Genomic DNA, 19436 nt, shown 5'->3' with positions numbered 1-19436 from the left:
TGGTAGGTGTGTTCAGATAAGGAAAACCAGAATGTTTATTCACAATGTCAGCATTAGACATGTAAAAACCATAACAATTTTCTTTTAAAAGTTATACAGGAGTTAAAAAGAGTAAGAATTATGCTTTGGTGGTTGTCATTGTCCTGCTCTCAAGCAGCAGTTAAAGAATTTCAAACAGGAAATAATTCTACATTGAAATCAACTGAAAAATATCTGGACTTTGAATCCTGATGGTAGGTAAGTTTCAACATATGAGTAATGATCTCAATATGTGAAAAACAGACGTTGAAACTTACCTCAAACTTCATTACCACTTCTGATTTCCCACCTGCTCTCATTTCTCTTACTTTCTATGCATTGGCAGGAAAATGGAACCATCCATGGAATAAATGAGACCTTCCTTAGCCACAGGAAGATCAAACTTTCACAGTATTCTCTTTGTCATTTTCCACAAAGCATATAAATAAGCTGCCTCAGAACTCTTTTCCTTTAACATTTGTTCTGACTACTTGTTAGTCAGGACTCATATTATTTTAAACGGTCTCCATAATGAATATTTAGCATTTATATTTCATTTTATATTTCAAATGACAGTACATTATGGGTTTCATCCTTGGAAGTGCCATGGAACATACAACATGTAACCCCCATTAAATTTCAAAAGGATTGCAAATGCTCATAATCTCTCAGGATCAAGTCCTAAGCATGGGGTAACTTACACATCACTAGTGTGGGATAGGCATTAACTTCAATTTTCAGAGCAGTACATGGGAGATATAGAAAAGCTATGAGACTTACTCAAATCATAAGCCCTATCAGTGGGGGGGTGGAAATCAGACTAGAAATCAGGGGCTCTGTCCTCCCAATTTTGTCCCAGTCTTATCCCATGTTGTATTAAACAATTTAATTGATGCTGTTGTTATTTTTAAATACACTTACCTGGGATTGAAATGAATATCCTCAGGAACTTGGCTGGGGTTGATGACAATTTTGTCATTGTCAATATAATTACCTAAGTCATCTGGAATCCGAAACTTAGCCATCTGAACTTCTGAATCACTTAGGCCAGCATGAGAAATGCGGGCATAACCCAACCTATCAGGATACAAATGCAGAATTGCCTTGAAACAGCAATTTCATTACACTAAAACTCTGTAAATCAGGGTCACTCATATTTACCATTGTAACTGACTAATATCATTCTTTCCATTCCTAAAGCATCTGTGACAGGAGTATCTCACTGGAGCCTCTCTGTTGGTGGCTCCACCTTCCTCTCTTGGGCTAACCGCCTGCTTACTTGCCTGCCATGCCTTGATCTTAATTGATTGAGTGATGTAATTAGCAGGAGGCTGCCCACTTTATATGCCCAGTGTCAAGGGGTGCTATCTGCAGCCCCTTTTCCTCCCTTACACTGCAGCCCAAGCCTCGCAGATGGTACTCGACATGGTTTGCCTTATGCCTTAGCCCTCTTCTCTACTTCTGGGGCTCCTCACTGCCCCCTCTCGCTCCAGGGCTCCTCACCACCCCCTCGCTCCAGGGCTCCCCAATGGCCCCTCTCGCTCCGGGACTGGGGTCAACGCACCCCAAAACACTGCGCCCTCTATGGCGCCAGGGTCCCCACGCTACCATGGAGCTCCTATGAGGCCTCCTCCAACCCCTAATAGCCTCACCTGGTCCTCCTGTTAAAACAGTAAAACACAAAAAAACCCATAAAGCCCCTAGGCTATAACATAAAACTAAATCGTCTGGTCAAAACCACGTTCTATCCCAACCAGGAAAATACTCCAACTCATAGCCGCAACCAGGGGATGTTCATGCAGTTTATCTTCTCCTTTCTCTCTGCACTGGCTGAGCTCCCCCCTCCTTAGCTGCCAGAGGAGAACTGCTCTCCTGGCCTCCTGCTTGGGCTTAAGAAGGGACCAAGCCCTGCCCTTTCCTGTCAGCTGATTACCTTGGTTCCCCTAGCAACCAGCACCTGTGCTGCCCTGGTGACTGGCAGTTGAGCCTCCCCCTTCTCACCACTAGGGGTCTCTCCTGAGCCATTTCTGCTTTTTAGGCGCAGGGCTCCCAAGTGCTCTGCGACAGCATCCTTCATATAAAATTTTCAAAGCAATTTACACATGTAAACTTTACAACACCTTTTTCCTTTTGCAAATTTGTAAGAAACAGTGTTAAGTGCCTAAGAACACATGCTGGGCAAGGATTATTGCTTAGGACGCACTATGTTGTAAGTTACTGCTTTTGGAATAGACACACTGATACAACCACTCATCAACTTTTTCAATTAAATCACCCTAAAAGTCTCCAATATGTATTCAGGGAAGGCAACTGAACTTAAAGTGTGGGAATAGCCATAAAAGTTACTTCGAAACAGCCGCATAGGAATGTAGCTGGGCAGCTGAAGCACATGGACAGTGATGACTTCCAGTTGCCACATGATAGCAATAGTGATCACATAGCTGCCAGCAACAATTGCTTTTTTGAACACCTCCCCCCCCACCACACACACACAAATCAGCATCCAGGCGTTTGCCACATTCACCCTGCCCTAGTTATACCACTGCTTTAAAAATTACTCCTTGAACAGCAGTTACAGACAAACATTTTTCACTACATTTTACTTCTATTAACGTGTCAGAAAGCATATAGCTGTAGCACAGTGAGCTAGACTGCATTCTCGTTCATGCATCACGAATGGAATTATTTACAAGAAGTTTGACTACTCTGGCCCTAGTCCAGCAAGGCTCTTAAACACGTGCTTAACTGTAAGCATGTGCATATTCTCATTGACTTCACTATCAGTGTTGCTGGAGTGAGTCCAAAGCGCTCAACATTTTGCATAAGCCTGCCCTAAAATACAATTTCAGAATTCATGCAATCTGCATGATGATATGAGTGTCCAAAAGAACTCAGCTTGGTTTTTGCATTGCAGGATGAAGTTGCAAAGCTGAGCCTTGAGGGGTAGGGCAAGAGAAAGGTGTCTTTTTGTGCATTAATTGAGCAGCTCTAATCTGAGATTTCTTGGCGCATAAATATAGAACTCTCATAATGACATTTTTATAATTTCACTTTACACAGTAGAATCACAAAAACTCTTAAAATCTATCTTTCAGTGTTTCGTCTTACCTCATACACCTAACCACCATAAATAGTTTTCTTAACACTTTACCTTCAGCTAGTCTAAAAAAATAAAGAACTTTGTAAATTAAAGAAAAGAACAATGTAAATTTAAGTTCTTTTGTTCATATGAGTTATACAGATTTCTATCATATCTAAAAGTTGGATATCTAGATATTAGAAAATTAGCATCTCTCAAGTCAATAATTCATCCATTATGACATACCTTATTAGTCCACGATACATAATATAATCACACCATCTGTCATGATCTGTATTATCTATATCCTGCAGGGGAAAAGAAATCAAACAAATGAAGAAAAATGTTTCTTCAAAGACAGTTTATATTAGTATCATAACCCATGGGTAAACATAGTGCAAAGAAAGAAAAATGTGATATTAGATCTACAGAGGTAAATGAAAGAAGACTAATTTTTAAGCCATTTTAAAGATTTTAAACTACAGTAATATTTACTAGCAGGTAAGTGAAAGAACTAATTTTAAAACAAGCTGTGTGAGTTTTTGAGCTTATAAACTGTATTTTTAATTCAGTTAATTTTTATACGTAGTAGTAGTAATTCAAGATTACCAAAACATTCCCATTTTCAATTAACTCTGTGTAATCTCTGGATCCAGGAGCTGAAGTGATATATCCAAGAAATACAACCTGCTTAGAGCTAGCCCTTAACAGCTTTGCAACAGCTCTGGCCTGGAGTTTTCTGTCCAAGTCCTCTCTGGGGAAAAAAATAGTATATTTTAAAAAGAATATTCTGGCCCTTAAAAAAAAGAACACTATTGCACAGAAAACCACCTCTAGGCTTAACACATACATACCTCTGTAACTGTGTACAACAAAAAATTACAATGATAGGTTGCTTTTATATTTTATATTTTTTCAGCGCTTCATTTTTTCAGTGCATATAAAACTGGTGTTTTTCTCACTTAAGTACTTTCCATGAACACCACGTTTTTTATACAGTGCTCATCTGCAGGTATTATATTTGCTGTGGTCAGTCTGTTTACATTAGAGGTGTAGCTATGCCAGTCCACAATTGCCTCACATGTTTATGGATATCCACAGTTTAACATGATTTCTGTTATGGACAGGACAACACTGTCTTAGACTTTTGCTATGGAATCACAGTATAGTGTAACTTACATGAATTCATTTTCCTAATGCCACTCAAACATTATGCCACCCCAGGAACCAGGAGTGGGCCTGGACTGGATAAGTAAAGCAATGCTTGATACAAGGTGCTCTTCCTGCCTACAATTTTGCACTTGGTTTTGACCAAGTCCCTCCCTCAAAGTACAGACAAATGCTGGCCATGATGGTGAGGAAGTGAAACCTCTGTCAAGAAAACTATAGGAGTAGCAATACTGCAAGCTCCAAGCATTAAAAAATCCTAGGTAATACCTTACAAAACATAAGATTAGCTAGAATTAATAAATGGTTTGTTGTAAAATAATACAGTTCAGGTTATTTTTATCTGCCTTCTACCTTTAGAGATTGAGTGTATATTTACAAGCCGTTCTCTGCATCTAGGAAAGTTGGTGTTCATTTTTTATAAAAAATGTCTCTAAGACCCCTAAAATCATTTGACTACTGGAGCTTGAGCTCTAAGAAAAAAAACTTGGTAAATACTATGAGAATTGGCAGCACTAGTGTTCTCCCTTAAATAAACAAAGTTAACCTTACTATTTTATTCCACTAAGAACAATTTTTGAGTGTGGAAGGAGGTGTTGGAGAAATCCCTGAATTGGATTGAAAATTAGAAGACACATTCCAATTGAAACAAGCATCAGCATTGTACCCTTCTTATGTAAAGCCACAAGGCCAAAGGTCTTGCATGAATAAACATTCCATTGGTACCGATTATGTCTATATACCACTCATTTTGCTAACAAAAATTCCTACTGTTTACAGGAGTTCTTTTATGATTAAATTCCCATCCAACTGCAAAATTTCTCTAGGTATATACTACATCAAATAATAGATAATTCCCTAATTGTCTCTACAAAATTGGGCATTTTTTATTGGGTAACAGAGAATAAAGTAGAATAAAATAACAATACTTAAAGATTCACAGAATCTGTCCATTATTTCTCTGGTTTATACAGCAGCATTCAAAACACTGTTTTTAGGGAAAGGCTCAGAAAGACAGTAGATTTGTTAGTCACATTATGCTTCTGAGTTGCCATCTTTTATTTCTGATGCTGGAGGTCATATTTCACACTGCTAGTTCTAGATGCCCAGAGGCATGACTATGGCCACACACAAGCATTATTTTTCTACTAGGAGAAACTATGAGCATGAAATAATGCATTCAATTTCTCCCGGGGGGAAACATTCTCCTGGGAGAAAGATTTTCCAGGTGTCAACCTGGGAGATCTCTCTTGCAAGGGTAAATGTCTTTCCACTCCCCTCCTGTTCTGGTCCTGGGGAAATGGGGAAATGAAGTAGCAGGGCAATGCTGCCCCCCTTCCCAGACCTAGGACTGCCCAATGGAGGGAACAGAAAAGGACCAGATCAGTTTAGTCCCTAGTCTGAGAAGCAAGTGGGGGGTTTTACTGCGCTGCTTCCTCCACTCAGCTTCCAGCCAGCTCCTTGTTCCCCACTACCTCCTCAGACCAGGAGGATCTGATCTAAACACATTGGTATGTACTATGATTTAAAACCAGTGTAGTAGCTTTTTAAGGTCTGTAACAATGAAAGCCTGGATACCAGAGGCCCAAATGATTTTAGAAGATGCATTCTCTTTTAAACTGACACATCAAGACCCTTTCCCCAAGAATTATCTTCATCTCAGTATCTCTTATGATGTGCCTGATTTCAGAACAGCATTATGGAAGACATTTACACTTTAAAAGCATTACTCAGTGCCAATTACATTTTGCTTTCCATTTTCTATGCAATGGAGTTAATAAGAAATACACACTCTTCATTTCCAAAGTGAGCAACAACAAAATCCACCAGCTTCCCTGTAAAGTTGACAGTCATGGAGATGGCTGGGGCAATCTCTCCCTCAGGGGATGGGAGAAGATGATGAGTAGATCTCACTATTGGGTATCTTGAAAGAACCATAATCCTAAATGGAATAAAGAAAAAACTGTTAAACGTCTTAGTTCTAAAACACAATGCCTATGGTTTAGAAACAAGCAGACCAAACACACTGATATCTGACCTACTAACACTGGTCTAACACTGCTCTACAGTTAATTAGAGAAGGTAAGTGGAACTGGATAATAGTTAGTATGTATGGATTAATTTAGCATTTAGAGCTTGAACCAGTTCTTCCAAAGTGAATGAATAGACTCTCTCTTCAATGGACTTTCGATCAGACTCTAAATCTTTAGCACAGCATCTCAGCAAATTTACATCTGCTAGTCCCACGGCACCAGGCTCAGTGCCAAACCATACAAAACAAATGCAGCACAGAATAAAATAGCTGTATAAATGAATATATTCAATATCTTTATTTATAAATGTAATAAAATCATTTTAAAAGTTCTTATATAGAAAAATATCAAATATCTGAATAAATTATTTCACTGTTTTGTCAGTTAAAACTTTGTTAAAAAGTTGTCAGTATAGTTTTTCAATAAGGAAAGAAGATGCAAAGGGTCTACTGTCAGGCACTGAGCACCCCAGGAAAATGCAAAAATAAGATCACTGTGCTATTTATAGTTCCTAATAACATAGCCCTTCCAGACAAAGGACACACTTGTTATGGTGTCCCCGACAGGGTATGGTGCATTTCAGAAAAAGTTGCCAAAAAACCCAGCAGAATCTTCTAGCCAGGTGTTGTTGACAAGCTTCGTATGTCATTGAAAACCCTAAATCCTCCTGGAATTTCAAAACAAACCAATATCCCAAGACAGGGCTTTCCAACTTCTTAGTGGCCAGGGGCTACACACTGTGGGGGTCCATGGGCCTCCCCCACCTTTCCAGATGCAGGCTCCCCATTGCATCACATGGCAAGCTACCCAGGCACTGCATGCGTAGCAGGAATCCCTCCCAACACTGCACTCTCAGTAGAAGGTCGCGTGGCCCCCCTACAACTGCACCATATGCATAGGTGGGAATGTGCCCTCCCCCTCCCTCCTCAGCCATGGGCTCCCCTGCTGTACACATATGATTGATGGTAATTGTATAGCCACTGCAGGTTGCACTACCCCACCCCCTGGGGCAGGGGAAGGAAGTGGAAGCTGGAAGAGGAAGAGAGAGCCCAGAGACCTCAGCTGCAGCAGCAGCCAGAGCAATGGTGGGGAAGAAGGGGGAGCCCAAGGATCTCAGTTTAATCCCCTGCAGGCTGCATACAGCCCATGTGCTGTCAGTTAGACCGTCCTGTCCTAAAGTGTTACTTTGAGACAGAAAAGATCTTCAAACACACCTGACTAGTAGTTGGTCAAGAAGTAATAAAGAACTGTCCACAAAACATATGGATACTACTCTTTCTCCACATTTCCTTGTGTACAGTCCAAGCTGGATTTAACTTAAGATAATCAAAACTGCTAGTCAAGCATAGTTACATTCTCCAGTTTTATCCTGCCCTTTTAGCCTAAATCACCGGTTGGAGCAAAACGTAATGAAGAGAAATACCAGCCAGTTATACTGTTTGGAATATTGCCCATTGAAATGTAGCCAGACTGCATGCTGGTAGGAATGTCTTCCACTACATTGCAATGGGTAGGAGAATTCAGAATGCAGAATTTGAAAACTGGCCCCTCAAATCAGTACAACATTCATCTTCCTTAAGTTTTACAGCCAGGAACTTAGTGCATATTGTTCTCAAATTCTACTTACATTTATTCTGTGAACTTTCTGAGAGTTTGTTTGTCCACTTTTGAAAAACTCAAGGCTATATGTTATATTCAGTTGCCTTGGAGTGATCTTCTACTATTAAAGCATATGGCATTTTAATTGGTATATATTTTTTTAATCTAGGTCTATAATAACGACCCATGCCTTCTGTATCCAAAGACAACTCACCCCCAAGTGTGATCTCTTGTACTTGGACCAAAATCTGTGTAAAAACCCAGTTTTTCTCCTAACCACATTGTTGGATCATTATTTCCCATGAATGGCTTGGAGGCGTCACTCTCTATAATGGTAATGAAGTCAGCACCTAGTAGACAAAAATGTTTTAAATAGTGTAACTATATCAGTATAAAAATCAATAAGCATCTTTCTGACCCTACTGGGATTTGTGCAGCACCAGTTTATACCACTTCTATAGTGACCAAAGTACATAATGCAATATAAGATTTCCTCTCTCTTCCAGTAATTGAAGTATTCTCTGAATCTGATCGACTACAAGGAAAGGAGTGTTGCCGTCTCAAACAAGGGCTGCTTCCACCAAGTAATTTCTTAATAACACCCTCCACAAAATGGAATTGTAGCTTTACTTCACTTTTGGAGCATATTATTTAATAGTGGGGGCATCCACATGTTCACTTATGAGCGTTCACTACTGTACATTAAGTTTAGTACCTTTAATACGGGGTACTAGATAAAGGCACAGTAGCTGTGCTAATGTGCAGTAGCGAAGGCAAATGCTTTTTTGTGATGCTTAATGTGCAGTAGATTAATTATACTCTGCATTAGCATGATTTTTGCTGTGATGCACTAATGCACAGTAGAATAGTCCACTGTGCATTAAGATGCCTCATGTAGACATGCCCAGTGTGATAAAAATACTGGAAGAGGAAATAGTAGTTCACATGGTTTGTAAAGAGAAACTGATATTTTCACTTCTAGGCAATTATTTTACCAGGTACAAGGTAATGCTTGATCCTTTATCAGGTATTTATGTTTATATTAACATACAAAGATAATATAAAAGTTACAAAGAGGACATTGTGTCTAATAGTTAGAAATGAATATGTTTTTTAGAATTTGCCTCAAAAATTCTTACTATTTTTTGACTTCTGAATTGTTATATTTAGAAATAACACTTCACTAGTAAAAATTAATGTTGAGAGGAAATAAAGTAAATAACTAATCCTGTCATTTCTGCTTGTAGGGCGAGTACTTGCCCAGTCAAAAAATACTTGTTTAATTGATCAGTCAAATATTTTCAAATAATGGTCAACATTTTAAAGTATAAATTTACTAGAATGAAGAGAGAGACTTTGATCTTCAGTAGGCGAGATAATTATGCTAACTACAATAAAAACAAGTTAGTTAATGGGTGTTGTGAAACAATGAAATTAAATTCTAAAAAACTGTAAGGAATTTTTGGGCATATCTACACGTTGTCATACCATGATATTGTTATGGCGCCATGCTTTAGTACTTCCTAACCACCCAAATGCACCATGCACATGGCCGTTAGATTTCACTGTTAGATTGCCATAGCAGAATGCTATAACAGGGGAGCACATTGCTACAGTGACATAGCTGCCTATCACGTGTAGACCCACGTGACTGCTACATTGCTGTAGTGCATTGCTATGTCACCATAGGATGACTTGTATATGTGCCCTTTGTAACTATTGATGTTAGATAAGTGTAAATGTGAATCATATTCAAGACTGAACAGTTCCTTGGTTTTTACCCCAAAACAACAGGATCAGCCCAAACAATTACAAAATTTAAAAGAAAAAAGAAAAAAACTAAACAAAAAAACCCCCCCACACTTGGGAGCTATAAAAGACAAAAGTCAGTTTTTTAAATAGTTACGCTAGTAGACAGCGGGCCAGCTCCTCCAGCATGTTGTTGTGTGTATTTGGAGATACCTGCAATTACAGCAGACAGCCAGTAGGAAAAGCTTTTCTGTACTGTTGGGTTTGATTCTCTCCTCAGCACAATGTAGATTCTGAAGCTGCCTTGCTAACCCTAAATACATTTCTTACGTAGACCCTTCCAGCTAAAAAAATATCATGGTCTATACTGTTATATCTGCAGGAAAAAAAACTAAGAGGATAGGAAACACCCCAAGTTTTAATTCATGGAGGTCTCCAAACTGTATTTTTAAAAGGCTGGGGATCCCCTACAGAGTGAGCCAAGAGTTCAGCCCCATTCATCATGGAAGTATCAGGACATAGCAGAGATTAGAATCAACTCCTCACTGCTTCCTGGACCCTGTCTCATAATGACAGCAAAACTCCTAATGGAGCCAAGACACCAATTTATCTTCACTCCTCACTGACCTTAAACCAATGCTTGCTCAAGGGAAAAACTGAAGGAGAACAAACATCATAATGCTAACTGGAATGGCGACATAACACTTTCCTAATTACTTTAGTGCCACTCCAGAGGAGCTTCTGTAAGAACAGTGTTACAAAGGAAGTAACACATATATATATATACCCACTCTCACATATATATACATATATATACACATATACATATTGCCTAATCTTAGACCCTTTCATAGAAACAAAAGGGACAATCCAATCATATAACTGTATATTATCGAAAGAGGAAATTGAAATGTCCTAACAAAGTCATAAAGCATAACATCCAAAATAATTACATCATAATTACAGCTCTCAACTACTATTTACAATTGTTTATTTTATTAATTTCTCATTAGCAACAGAAAATGAGTTAATTTCATAGGGTATAATTCCTTTTTAGTTTATTCATGGTCCTCAGGAAACTATGCAGCACCATAAGACACAGTTTGCACACTGTGAGGAGTATTTGTTTAAAATTTGTTTTCATTAGAATGAAAATAAAAATCATGAAAGAGTTAAATCAAAAACAAGCCAAAAACAGCATATTGAAAGCCAAATTGGATCGTGAGGGCCTCAGAAAGTTTCCTGTAAGTAAGAGTGCCAAATATTTTGCTTACAGAGATGTGTTTGGACAGTCATTCTTTTCTACTTCAAGAAAAAAAAATCTGAGGTTAATTAAGAGCCCTTTCCAACTGGAAATACCATTAACACAGAGTAAAATAATTTTCTCTTATTGCTGAATGTAAATGGATTTTTAACCATGCCACTGAAGTGATTGGACTGCAATAGCTATATATACACAAGTATAAATCAAACACTTTTTCTAATGCCTTAAAGCAATGGTTCCCAATCTGTGGTACGTGTGCCACCAGTGGTACGCAGACAACCTGTTAGTAGTATGCATGAACAAATTTATTATAATAACTTTATATGACAAAAATTTGCTCATGGTACTTAAGGTTGAACTGAATTTTTTTCCAGTTGGTACTTAAGGTTGTATCGTTTTAAATTGGCGGTGTGCAATCTGTCAGGGTCTGGGAACTGCTGCCTTAAAGAACAGTTTTGCCTTAGCAAAAGAGGGGACTTGATGACCAGTAGGTGGCTCAGTGTCTCAATTGTAGGATTCTACCTTGTAGGATATAATAGTATAAACTAAGTTGCTGGGAGAGAAACTAAGACTGAAACAGAGAAAAAATAATGTTGACATAAGAAGTACCTGTTTGATTAATCAGAAGAGCTGACCCTTCCAGGTTAGGCCACCCTTCATTGTCATAACCAAACCTGAAAGGCCAGACCATAGCAGAGAAATCCCTCTTTGGATGCTGAAAAAAACAAAACAGAACAAAAATAAATAAACAAAACCATGCAAGCTCCATTATGTCTTTTCATCTGATTTGTAGCAGCAGTTATAAAGGTGGCATACCACAGGTCTAAGAATAAACATTTTGATCAGAATATTGTCCCATTGCAGTCATTTGGAGGTATATAGATATTTTAATGGCACAGAAAGAAGAGCTGAAGTCATGACATTTAAATGTGGCTCCACATATAAATGTAATAACATGAATAAGAATGAGGGTAGAAAAATCAGTTCTGGGAATGAATATCTGCATTGAGTGAATATTTGTGGATGGCCACAGAAAGCACATTTCTAATCCATAATTTCAATTGTCTATGCCAGAAACATGGTTTTGTGACACTTCTCCAGTCACATAACAGAAACAAGTCAAGTAAACAGTGTTTCCAGTCAAACCAGGTCTAATTTCAGGTTGAGCATACTCAACACTTGAAGGAAGCAATCTACATACTAAACTATGTTAGTATCAAAAGAATTCTCCCACAGTTGTGGCTATTACTATAACTGCCAACTCCTTGGCCAGGTAGGAATCTGGGATCCTCCAATTTCATCAAATCTTCTTAATGAATCAGTTAAGAAGAGCACATTAAGTAGTTTGTCAGAGATGCGCCATTCAGAGTGAACTTTATAAATGTATAAATGAATCCGTGAGTTCAGGGGTTTTTTTTTCAGGAAAACAAGAAAACAGGAAAATAGTTTTCCTATATGGCAGCACAGTAGGTCTGTCTTTGTGCCAGCTTTAGTGCAGTTTTTCTCTGTAATATTACACAATTACACATACTAGCAATGCAACATCACATGCAACATCGCATCAACCTTGGAGACAAGTTCTTTTGGACACAGTCACCCTTCTTCAGGTATAGCAAGTCTCTGCTGTTCGGAGACTCCAAGAAATGAGAGAAGCTAACAGTGTGACCGGATGTTAGTGAAAATGTAAATAGGTACAAAATTAGGAAAACAAAAAGGTAAAACAGGCAAGGGAGAGGAGGAAGGCAGGGGGAAAAAAGCCAAAGGTGAGTCAAGGAGACTCTACAATAATAGTGATTCAAGGTAATAAAAGAAGCTATCTGTGAAGAAGGAAACAGCTGGAAATTAGGAAGACATAGAGCAACAAAGGAGGAGAGACCAGGGGAGAAAAGTAGGGTGAAGGAAAGAAAAGTGTAAAAGGTCAGGTCTGGCAGGTACCTGGTGAATCAGATGTCAGGCAGGTTGTAACGTGTCATAAATCCAATGTCTATATTGAATCCATGATTTTTTGTATCCAGTAGGTTTATGAAGTGAAGTTCCTAGGCTTGTCCATGAAAGGTATTTTGTAAGTTTGGATGCATGCATAGTATGAAACTGATGCAGTTGCATACCATACATACCAACAAGTCAACACTGCCCAACTCAGGAGAAAATCTGATCAGATTCTACTGAAACCAGAGTGTGTGGGCCTCAATACAATTTTTGCTTAATTATTGTTACACATACTTAGGTTATGCCATACCTAGTCATCACTGGGGTGACTATCTGCAATACTATTAGAGAAGCACTCAAACTTCTTTGATACTCCTCAGGTTAAATTCTACTTTGATGAAGATAACTCTGTGTCACCCTAACTAAAACTAGTCCCCTTACTCATAGACCATCACATATTACACAAGTGCTCTACTAAACCCCTGGGGAAGATCCCTATCCTCCTCACTACACAGTGGTGTATAAAACTCATAAACACTCATCAGGGAAGGAGGAGAGGGGTGAGGAAAGGTTTTCTCTCAAAAAGAAGTCAGTTGAACATCCCCCTGATCATTTCCTCCTTAAGCTTTTGGATAGAAAAAATATCCTTCTTTCCCAGGTCCTTCCTCAGCTTCTTTCCCAACCTGAAAATAGGCATTTTGTACCCCAAATCTTGTTTAACATCTCTCATTCCCCCACCCCCTTGCCCACTGCTGAATTCAGTGCCAGGGGAAAGGCAGGGAGGAAGTGGCAGTGGCATTCATCCTTGGCATCCCAGAGTTAAACTGAAAAGCCAGTGAGTTCGTAGAGCTCATTGTGCATGCACTGCACAACCAAGGTGGGGTGTGCCCCCTCCTCCTGATTCTCTCCTGGATCTGCCAAAGCTGGAAATATATTATTTTGTTAAAAAGGAAACATATTACTCACCCCGTGACCTAATTTCTTCTCATAAGCTTTATATCGTAGTCCTAATCCTAGCAAACCCATACCAACAAGTAGCCACAAGACTTGAAACAAAAAACAAACATGGGAGATTAGTTTTAAAGGGGAGGGGAAGTTAATGTCATGGTGTTGAGTCAAATATGTAGGAATATATTCCCATCCTAGAGATTAATATGCATGGAAGAGAACTACTGTTAGTACACGTTTAAATATCTATATAAACCAACAGCAATACAACCCCCAAGAAGAATATTTAGAAAGTACATGAACATCTGTACTCCTACAGATATTTTTAGAAGGAGAATGCATTTTAGCTTGCATGTGTACCTTTCAAAATGAAAAAGAAAGAATAGTCTTTGCACAGACTTCCCTTTGGAATATTTACACTAGTATGTTCATTATTATAGAAAGCCTATCAGGGAAGAAAAAAAATCTTTGTAGTTTTCCTCTCTGTACCAAGCACTCATTTGGTACATGCAAGTGTGAATGTGTTGATATGTATTGACAAGAAAAATATAGCTTGCTTTAAAAACTTCCACATCTCAAAAAGATGCAATCCCTGCCAAACCTTCCTAGCAGCACTTTACTAAATGTATTAACTGCCAGATGTAATAATTGCCAGATTCCTAGAGAAGGACTATGGCCTCACAGAATGTGAATTTGTGATTTTCTAATGCTTCAGGAGTCTGCCAAACTATAACACTGGATAGCTTCTCAGGGGTTGGCATTTCATAACCTCTTTGTGGTTCCCTCAGATTAAATCTACAAAGAAAAAAATAATTTGTAACTCCAGTTAATTCATTCTTCAAATTCTTTAAATAAAGTGTGGTATAATAAATTTTACCTAAATATCAAACCCTTTTACAAGCTTACAAATTACCTGGGCACATTTTATCAGGAAGGAAGGAAGAAAAAAGGACATATTATTTACATAAAAATACTAATAAACTATGGGCTTTAATAGAATATGAAGCTGTGAAAGCTGGAAATGTTGAAGAAGTTAACACAACAGTCATTTAGGTCCAAAACATGTAATAACTGAAGCCTTAAAAAAAAAAGAGAAAAAGAAAAGAAAAGGTGAGCAGGTAGAAGCTCACATCCTATAAAGTGCTCTAAAAATAGCCCTGTGTCATAGGAAAGAAAAGCTGGAAGGGATCTCACAAGGTCATCTAGTTCAGCCCCCTGCTCAAGGCAGGATTGTTCCTGACTAACCATGCAGGTGTTCATCTAACTTGTTCTTGAACATTTCCAGGAATGGAGACTCCATAACTACTCTAGGTAGCCTGTTCCAGTGTTTGACTACCCTCATAGTCAGAAAGTTCCTTCTAATCTCCAATCTAAGTTTCCTCTGCTGCATCTTGAGGCCATTGCTTCTAGTCCTGCTCCCTATGGCCACAGAGAATAGCCTCTTTCTTCTTTCTAATCAGCCTCCCTATATTAGAACACTTAACAAATCCCTCCTCAGTCTTCTCTTCTCCAAACTAAATAATGCTGGTTCTTTCAGCCTTTCCTCAAAGTCCAGACCCCTAATCATTTTTGTTGCTCGACACTGGACCCTTTCCAAACTGTCCACAACCTTCTTAAAGTGTGGGGTGAAAACTGCACACAGTTCTCCAAGTGAGGCCACACCAGTGTCGAACTGTGTGGAAGAATCATTTCCCTAGATTTGCAAGTGATCCACTTGTTGATCCAATTTTTTTCGCCCCATGGAAACTTCTTTGAAACACTTCATTTTGAAGTACTTTTAGTTACATGTGTATGCTCCATGAATAGACTTGGCAGAATGTGTTTTTTTTTCTTTTTCAGTAATTTTGACAGATAATATCAATGTTTATTTTTAAGCATTTCTTTTTAATTTTACCAATTTAAATTATCAGGATTGCATTAAATCAGGGATATGGGAGAAGACAATTTATTAATGACACACAACTACTAACAAACATTTATTAATGACAAACATACACCAGCTGAGTGGCAGAGCTGCCATCAGTCCTGGCTCCACTAGTCAGTAGCTTCCTCATGTGCTTTGTCACTTCCTCTTCCTCTGTTCCCAGGCCCCCAAGGTTCCCGGGAGTTGCAGTCCAAACTACAGTCAGCACAGTTCTGTAATAATATTTTTTCATCCGTCTGCGAATGGGAGGTGAAATTGACATTTATCAATGTTTACTGCCAAAAATCAAATCCTGCCAAGCCTATCCATGGAGCACAACAGGGTTACTACTTAGTCTTCCAGCATCTCATACAGCTGCTTCTTTCTGCTCCCCCACCAGGGGGAGAGGAGGGAGAGAAGGGCAGACAGACAATGAACACTCTTCTCCATAACTGAAGCCCAAGAGATATGCAAGGAATCTTTTTCTCAGATATTATATGTCACTGTATATCTAAAGTAATACCAAAGTGATTTGGTCACAGTTATTTAACAACTGTATTTAATTACTTACACTTTTATAAAAAGAAAGCAAGCAAAGAAAACAATGTAGTAACTTAGTACCATATTCTCTCCTTGTTTTGTGCCCCACTAATAAAAAACTGTTTAAGCCTCATGGTATGATATCAGTACCATATGGAATATAATACTCTATTTTTCTACGCTACTTAGGAAGCTTGGGTATTGTCTATGCTACAGATTGCAGCTAGCTCAAGTATCTTTGCATTGTGCTACAAATGAACTAGCTCAGACACCAGAAGCAGTCTAGCCATTGCAGTATCGCTTGGTTTCTTGGCATGTAAATTAGTCTGTATTGAGATTCATGCCATCACAGCAACACTGCTTCTGATACTTGAACTAGCTTCTTTAAAACTAGGTCATGTATCTCTAAACTGTACTGAAGTCTGCAGAGTAGACTATACCTTATGTGCACCAGTCAGTAATTTGTTGTACTGACAGAGAAAAGTTATTTTGCTTGGTTGTTTTTCAAAGTTAGAAACCTCAATGAAAACCTGCAGCAGGTGATGGGATACTTTTTTCTTGGTCTATTATTAATACTATCACAATAGCACATTCACTAATGTGACATTCAGAGAGCAAACTTCACAGCTTATGAGCTTTTAACAACAATATTTAAAGAATCAATAGTTCTTTATAATTGCAATAATCAATAAATTAAAAAATAACCACTATTCTGTCACTACTGGGGATGTGAAGACTCTTACATATTTCACTGCATTTTGCTGTGCGTGGTCTACTGACCCAGCAATTGTCTGTCCCACTTCTACTCTGATAAACTTAAAATGAGATTTTGTTTACTTTATTCCAATTTTAATTAGCTTTAATTAGTTTATATAAATGTTTCTAACATTTATGGTGGCATCTTTATGGTACAAAAGTCTGGAAATCAAAAAAAAATTAACAGAATGGTAGCAAATTATTGGACCTGAATATATTTTCATAATTACTTTACCCAATTTAAAAAACTTTTAGTAACATTTTCAAGTTTTGATGCTGACTGTTAACAAATTAGACTTTTTCCTAAGATGGCCCTTTTCTTTGAAATACTATTTTAGTTTACTAATCATTGTGTACAAGAAAAATACTACAGAAATGGTGGATCAGATCCTCAACTGGTGTAAATTATTATAGCATTTCTCTAGAACTAGGCCAGTTAATACCAATTGAATAGTTGGCTCTGTAACCAAGGCACCAGGAAAACCTCTATAAAAATAGCTGAGTAAAACCTTCACCGTTTCATTTTCTTTTTACTGAAACCAGATCCACAGTTCAAAATTAAAATTAGAGCCACCTAGCTAAGAAAGGAAGCAGAATTATACTTACATAGCTTAATACATGTTTCACTCTGTTTGATAACTGGCTTATGACTGCTTTTTACTTGAAATACATAGTTGAGGTCTTTTTTGGAGCCAGTAAGTATACCTGATCCAATACACAACATGATAAAGCCTGTAACAGACAAAAGTTAACATACTAAATACAAAGATCATTATAGCTAAGAGCTTACATCTGTAAAGTTTCAGACATTTAAAACTAGAAAGCAGTCTCAGCAATCATAACTTTTCCCCATTGCAAGTACTAATAAAATTTAATATTAAATACATAAATCCAATAAATGCATGCACGGTTTACTGGCAATGAGAACCCTACTTAATGTCATCATGATACTCACTTATGCATGCAATATCTCAGCTATAATCTGATATTTGATTTACATACTTGTATTGTGTATTGTAGACAATAAAAAAAATCAGTTACTAAGTATGCATGTGAGTTTATATAAAATTTAAAATATGCCACTAATCAGAAATATTTCAAAATAAGAGTATTAAACAGTTATTATAAACTAAGAGAAGACTTAAAGCTCAATACACTCCTATTTTACATTATTATGAGGAACGGATAGAGATGATCTGGCACTGGCCAGGGGATGGGACTATCTAACTCCCTCAGGTCCCTTCCAGCCCTACTTTTCTCTATGATTCTAAGAGTCCAAATGAAATTCTCAAAATTGTATTTTAATAAATTGCTGTTCAGAAAAGTTCTAATATGCTTAGAACAAAGGGATGCACCAATTTATGTGCTCTGGAGAAAGGACAATTAAGCAGTTAAGTTAAGCAGTTAATATCATGTTAAACATTCATTGTTCTACTCTGGTACCACAAAGCAGGTTTAAGACTAGTTAAGGTAAGTAACTGAAGATCCCTTTATTTACCTAAGTCCTCCAGTAGTCTATATCCAGGCCAGGTATGCATGTGTGCATGCATGCGCACGCACGCACACAAGCGCACGCACACCTATTAGTGCCTACGGCCCTGTCTGACCCTGAAGCCAGTTAGTGCAATAGAAAACCATTCCTTCTTTGGAGTGGAATTAGTATTTAACAGCCCAAGGGAATCACCTTATAGCCAGCTCTGCAGTCTTTGATCCTAGGTTGTACTGGGTGTAAAACAGCCAGTCCTGAAGATCAGTCTCATTTTTTATATGAGCTCAGAGTGCTTTACCTTTATTGGTGCTATTGATTTATCTGGTTTATTATCACTCTACTGGTCTAAGTTTGATTTTAACTTATCCAAGATGATTCAAAGATCTTTGTAATATCATAGATCGCTTTTTAAAATATTTTAATAAAATTGTTATACAAGTAAAAATGGCCACAGCCCTGCAGTAAGGTCTATAAACACAGAACCCTATACCATTACCAACTTCAGTAAATCCCTGAAGGATTTCTGGTCCCAAGGCAAAATCAGGGTCTGAGATTTTATTCAAACTCACACTGGATGGTTCTAGTCATCTGCTGAGATCTACAAGTCCCACATCAGTTTAATCCCTTTAAAATTTACTGGGTCCAATCTGGAAAACTGAAAACACGTTATTCCTAAAAATTAGATTTACATCATCTTAAAATAATAGCCTGGAAAATACCTTCTAGATTCTGTCTGCCCATTATTTTTTATAAATCCTCTGCTTTTTCAGGAAGACAATAACCGCCATTCACATAGGAAATACAAGGCTAACTTGTCAGCTGTGTCCTTGAAACCTGTATGAATTGTCTGTAACAACCTATCTTAGGGGCTAGTTTAATGTGGCAGTATATTATGTTCTTTCACTCCAGAGCAAACAGAGGACTGTGCTATTTAAGATTAAAGACAATAAAAATTAGGATAT

General features: G+C 37.9%; 1 protein-coding gene across 1 annotated transcript in view; it reads right to left on the bottom strand.

The window, feature by feature from the left end:
* CWH43 (cell wall biogenesis 43 C-terminal homolog) overlaps positions 1-19436 on the bottom strand; it is a 52001-nt gene that overhangs the window by 1615 nt on the left and 30950 nt on the right. The window contains exons 8-15 of the mRNA XM_019553446.1: positions 17592-17717; positions 13805-13884; positions 11519-11624; positions 8111-8246; positions 6057-6206; positions 3707-3851; positions 3344-3405; positions 940-1095 (exon numbers count right to left, since the gene is read on the bottom strand). Of these exons, the coding sequence (XP_019408991.1) occupies positions 940-1095; positions 3344-3405; positions 3707-3851; positions 6057-6206; positions 8111-8246; positions 11519-11624; positions 13805-13884; positions 17592-17717 (961 nt within the window). The remainder of the gene's footprint in view (positions 1-939; positions 1096-3343; positions 3406-3706; positions 3852-6056; positions 6207-8110; positions 8247-11518; positions 11625-13804; positions 13885-17591; positions 17718-19436) is intronic.

The sequence above is a fragment of the Crocodylus porosus genome, unplaced genomic scaffold (assembly GCF_001723895.1).
Source record: "Crocodylus porosus isolate Cpor-Errol unplaced genomic scaffold, CroPor_comp1, whole genome shotgun sequence".
NCBI classification, from domain to species: domain Eukaryota; kingdom Metazoa; phylum Chordata; order Crocodylia; family Crocodylidae; genus Crocodylus; species Crocodylus porosus.
The sequence above is the reverse complement of the archived record's forward strand: the minus strand, read 5'-3'. Positions and strand labels throughout refer to the sequence as shown.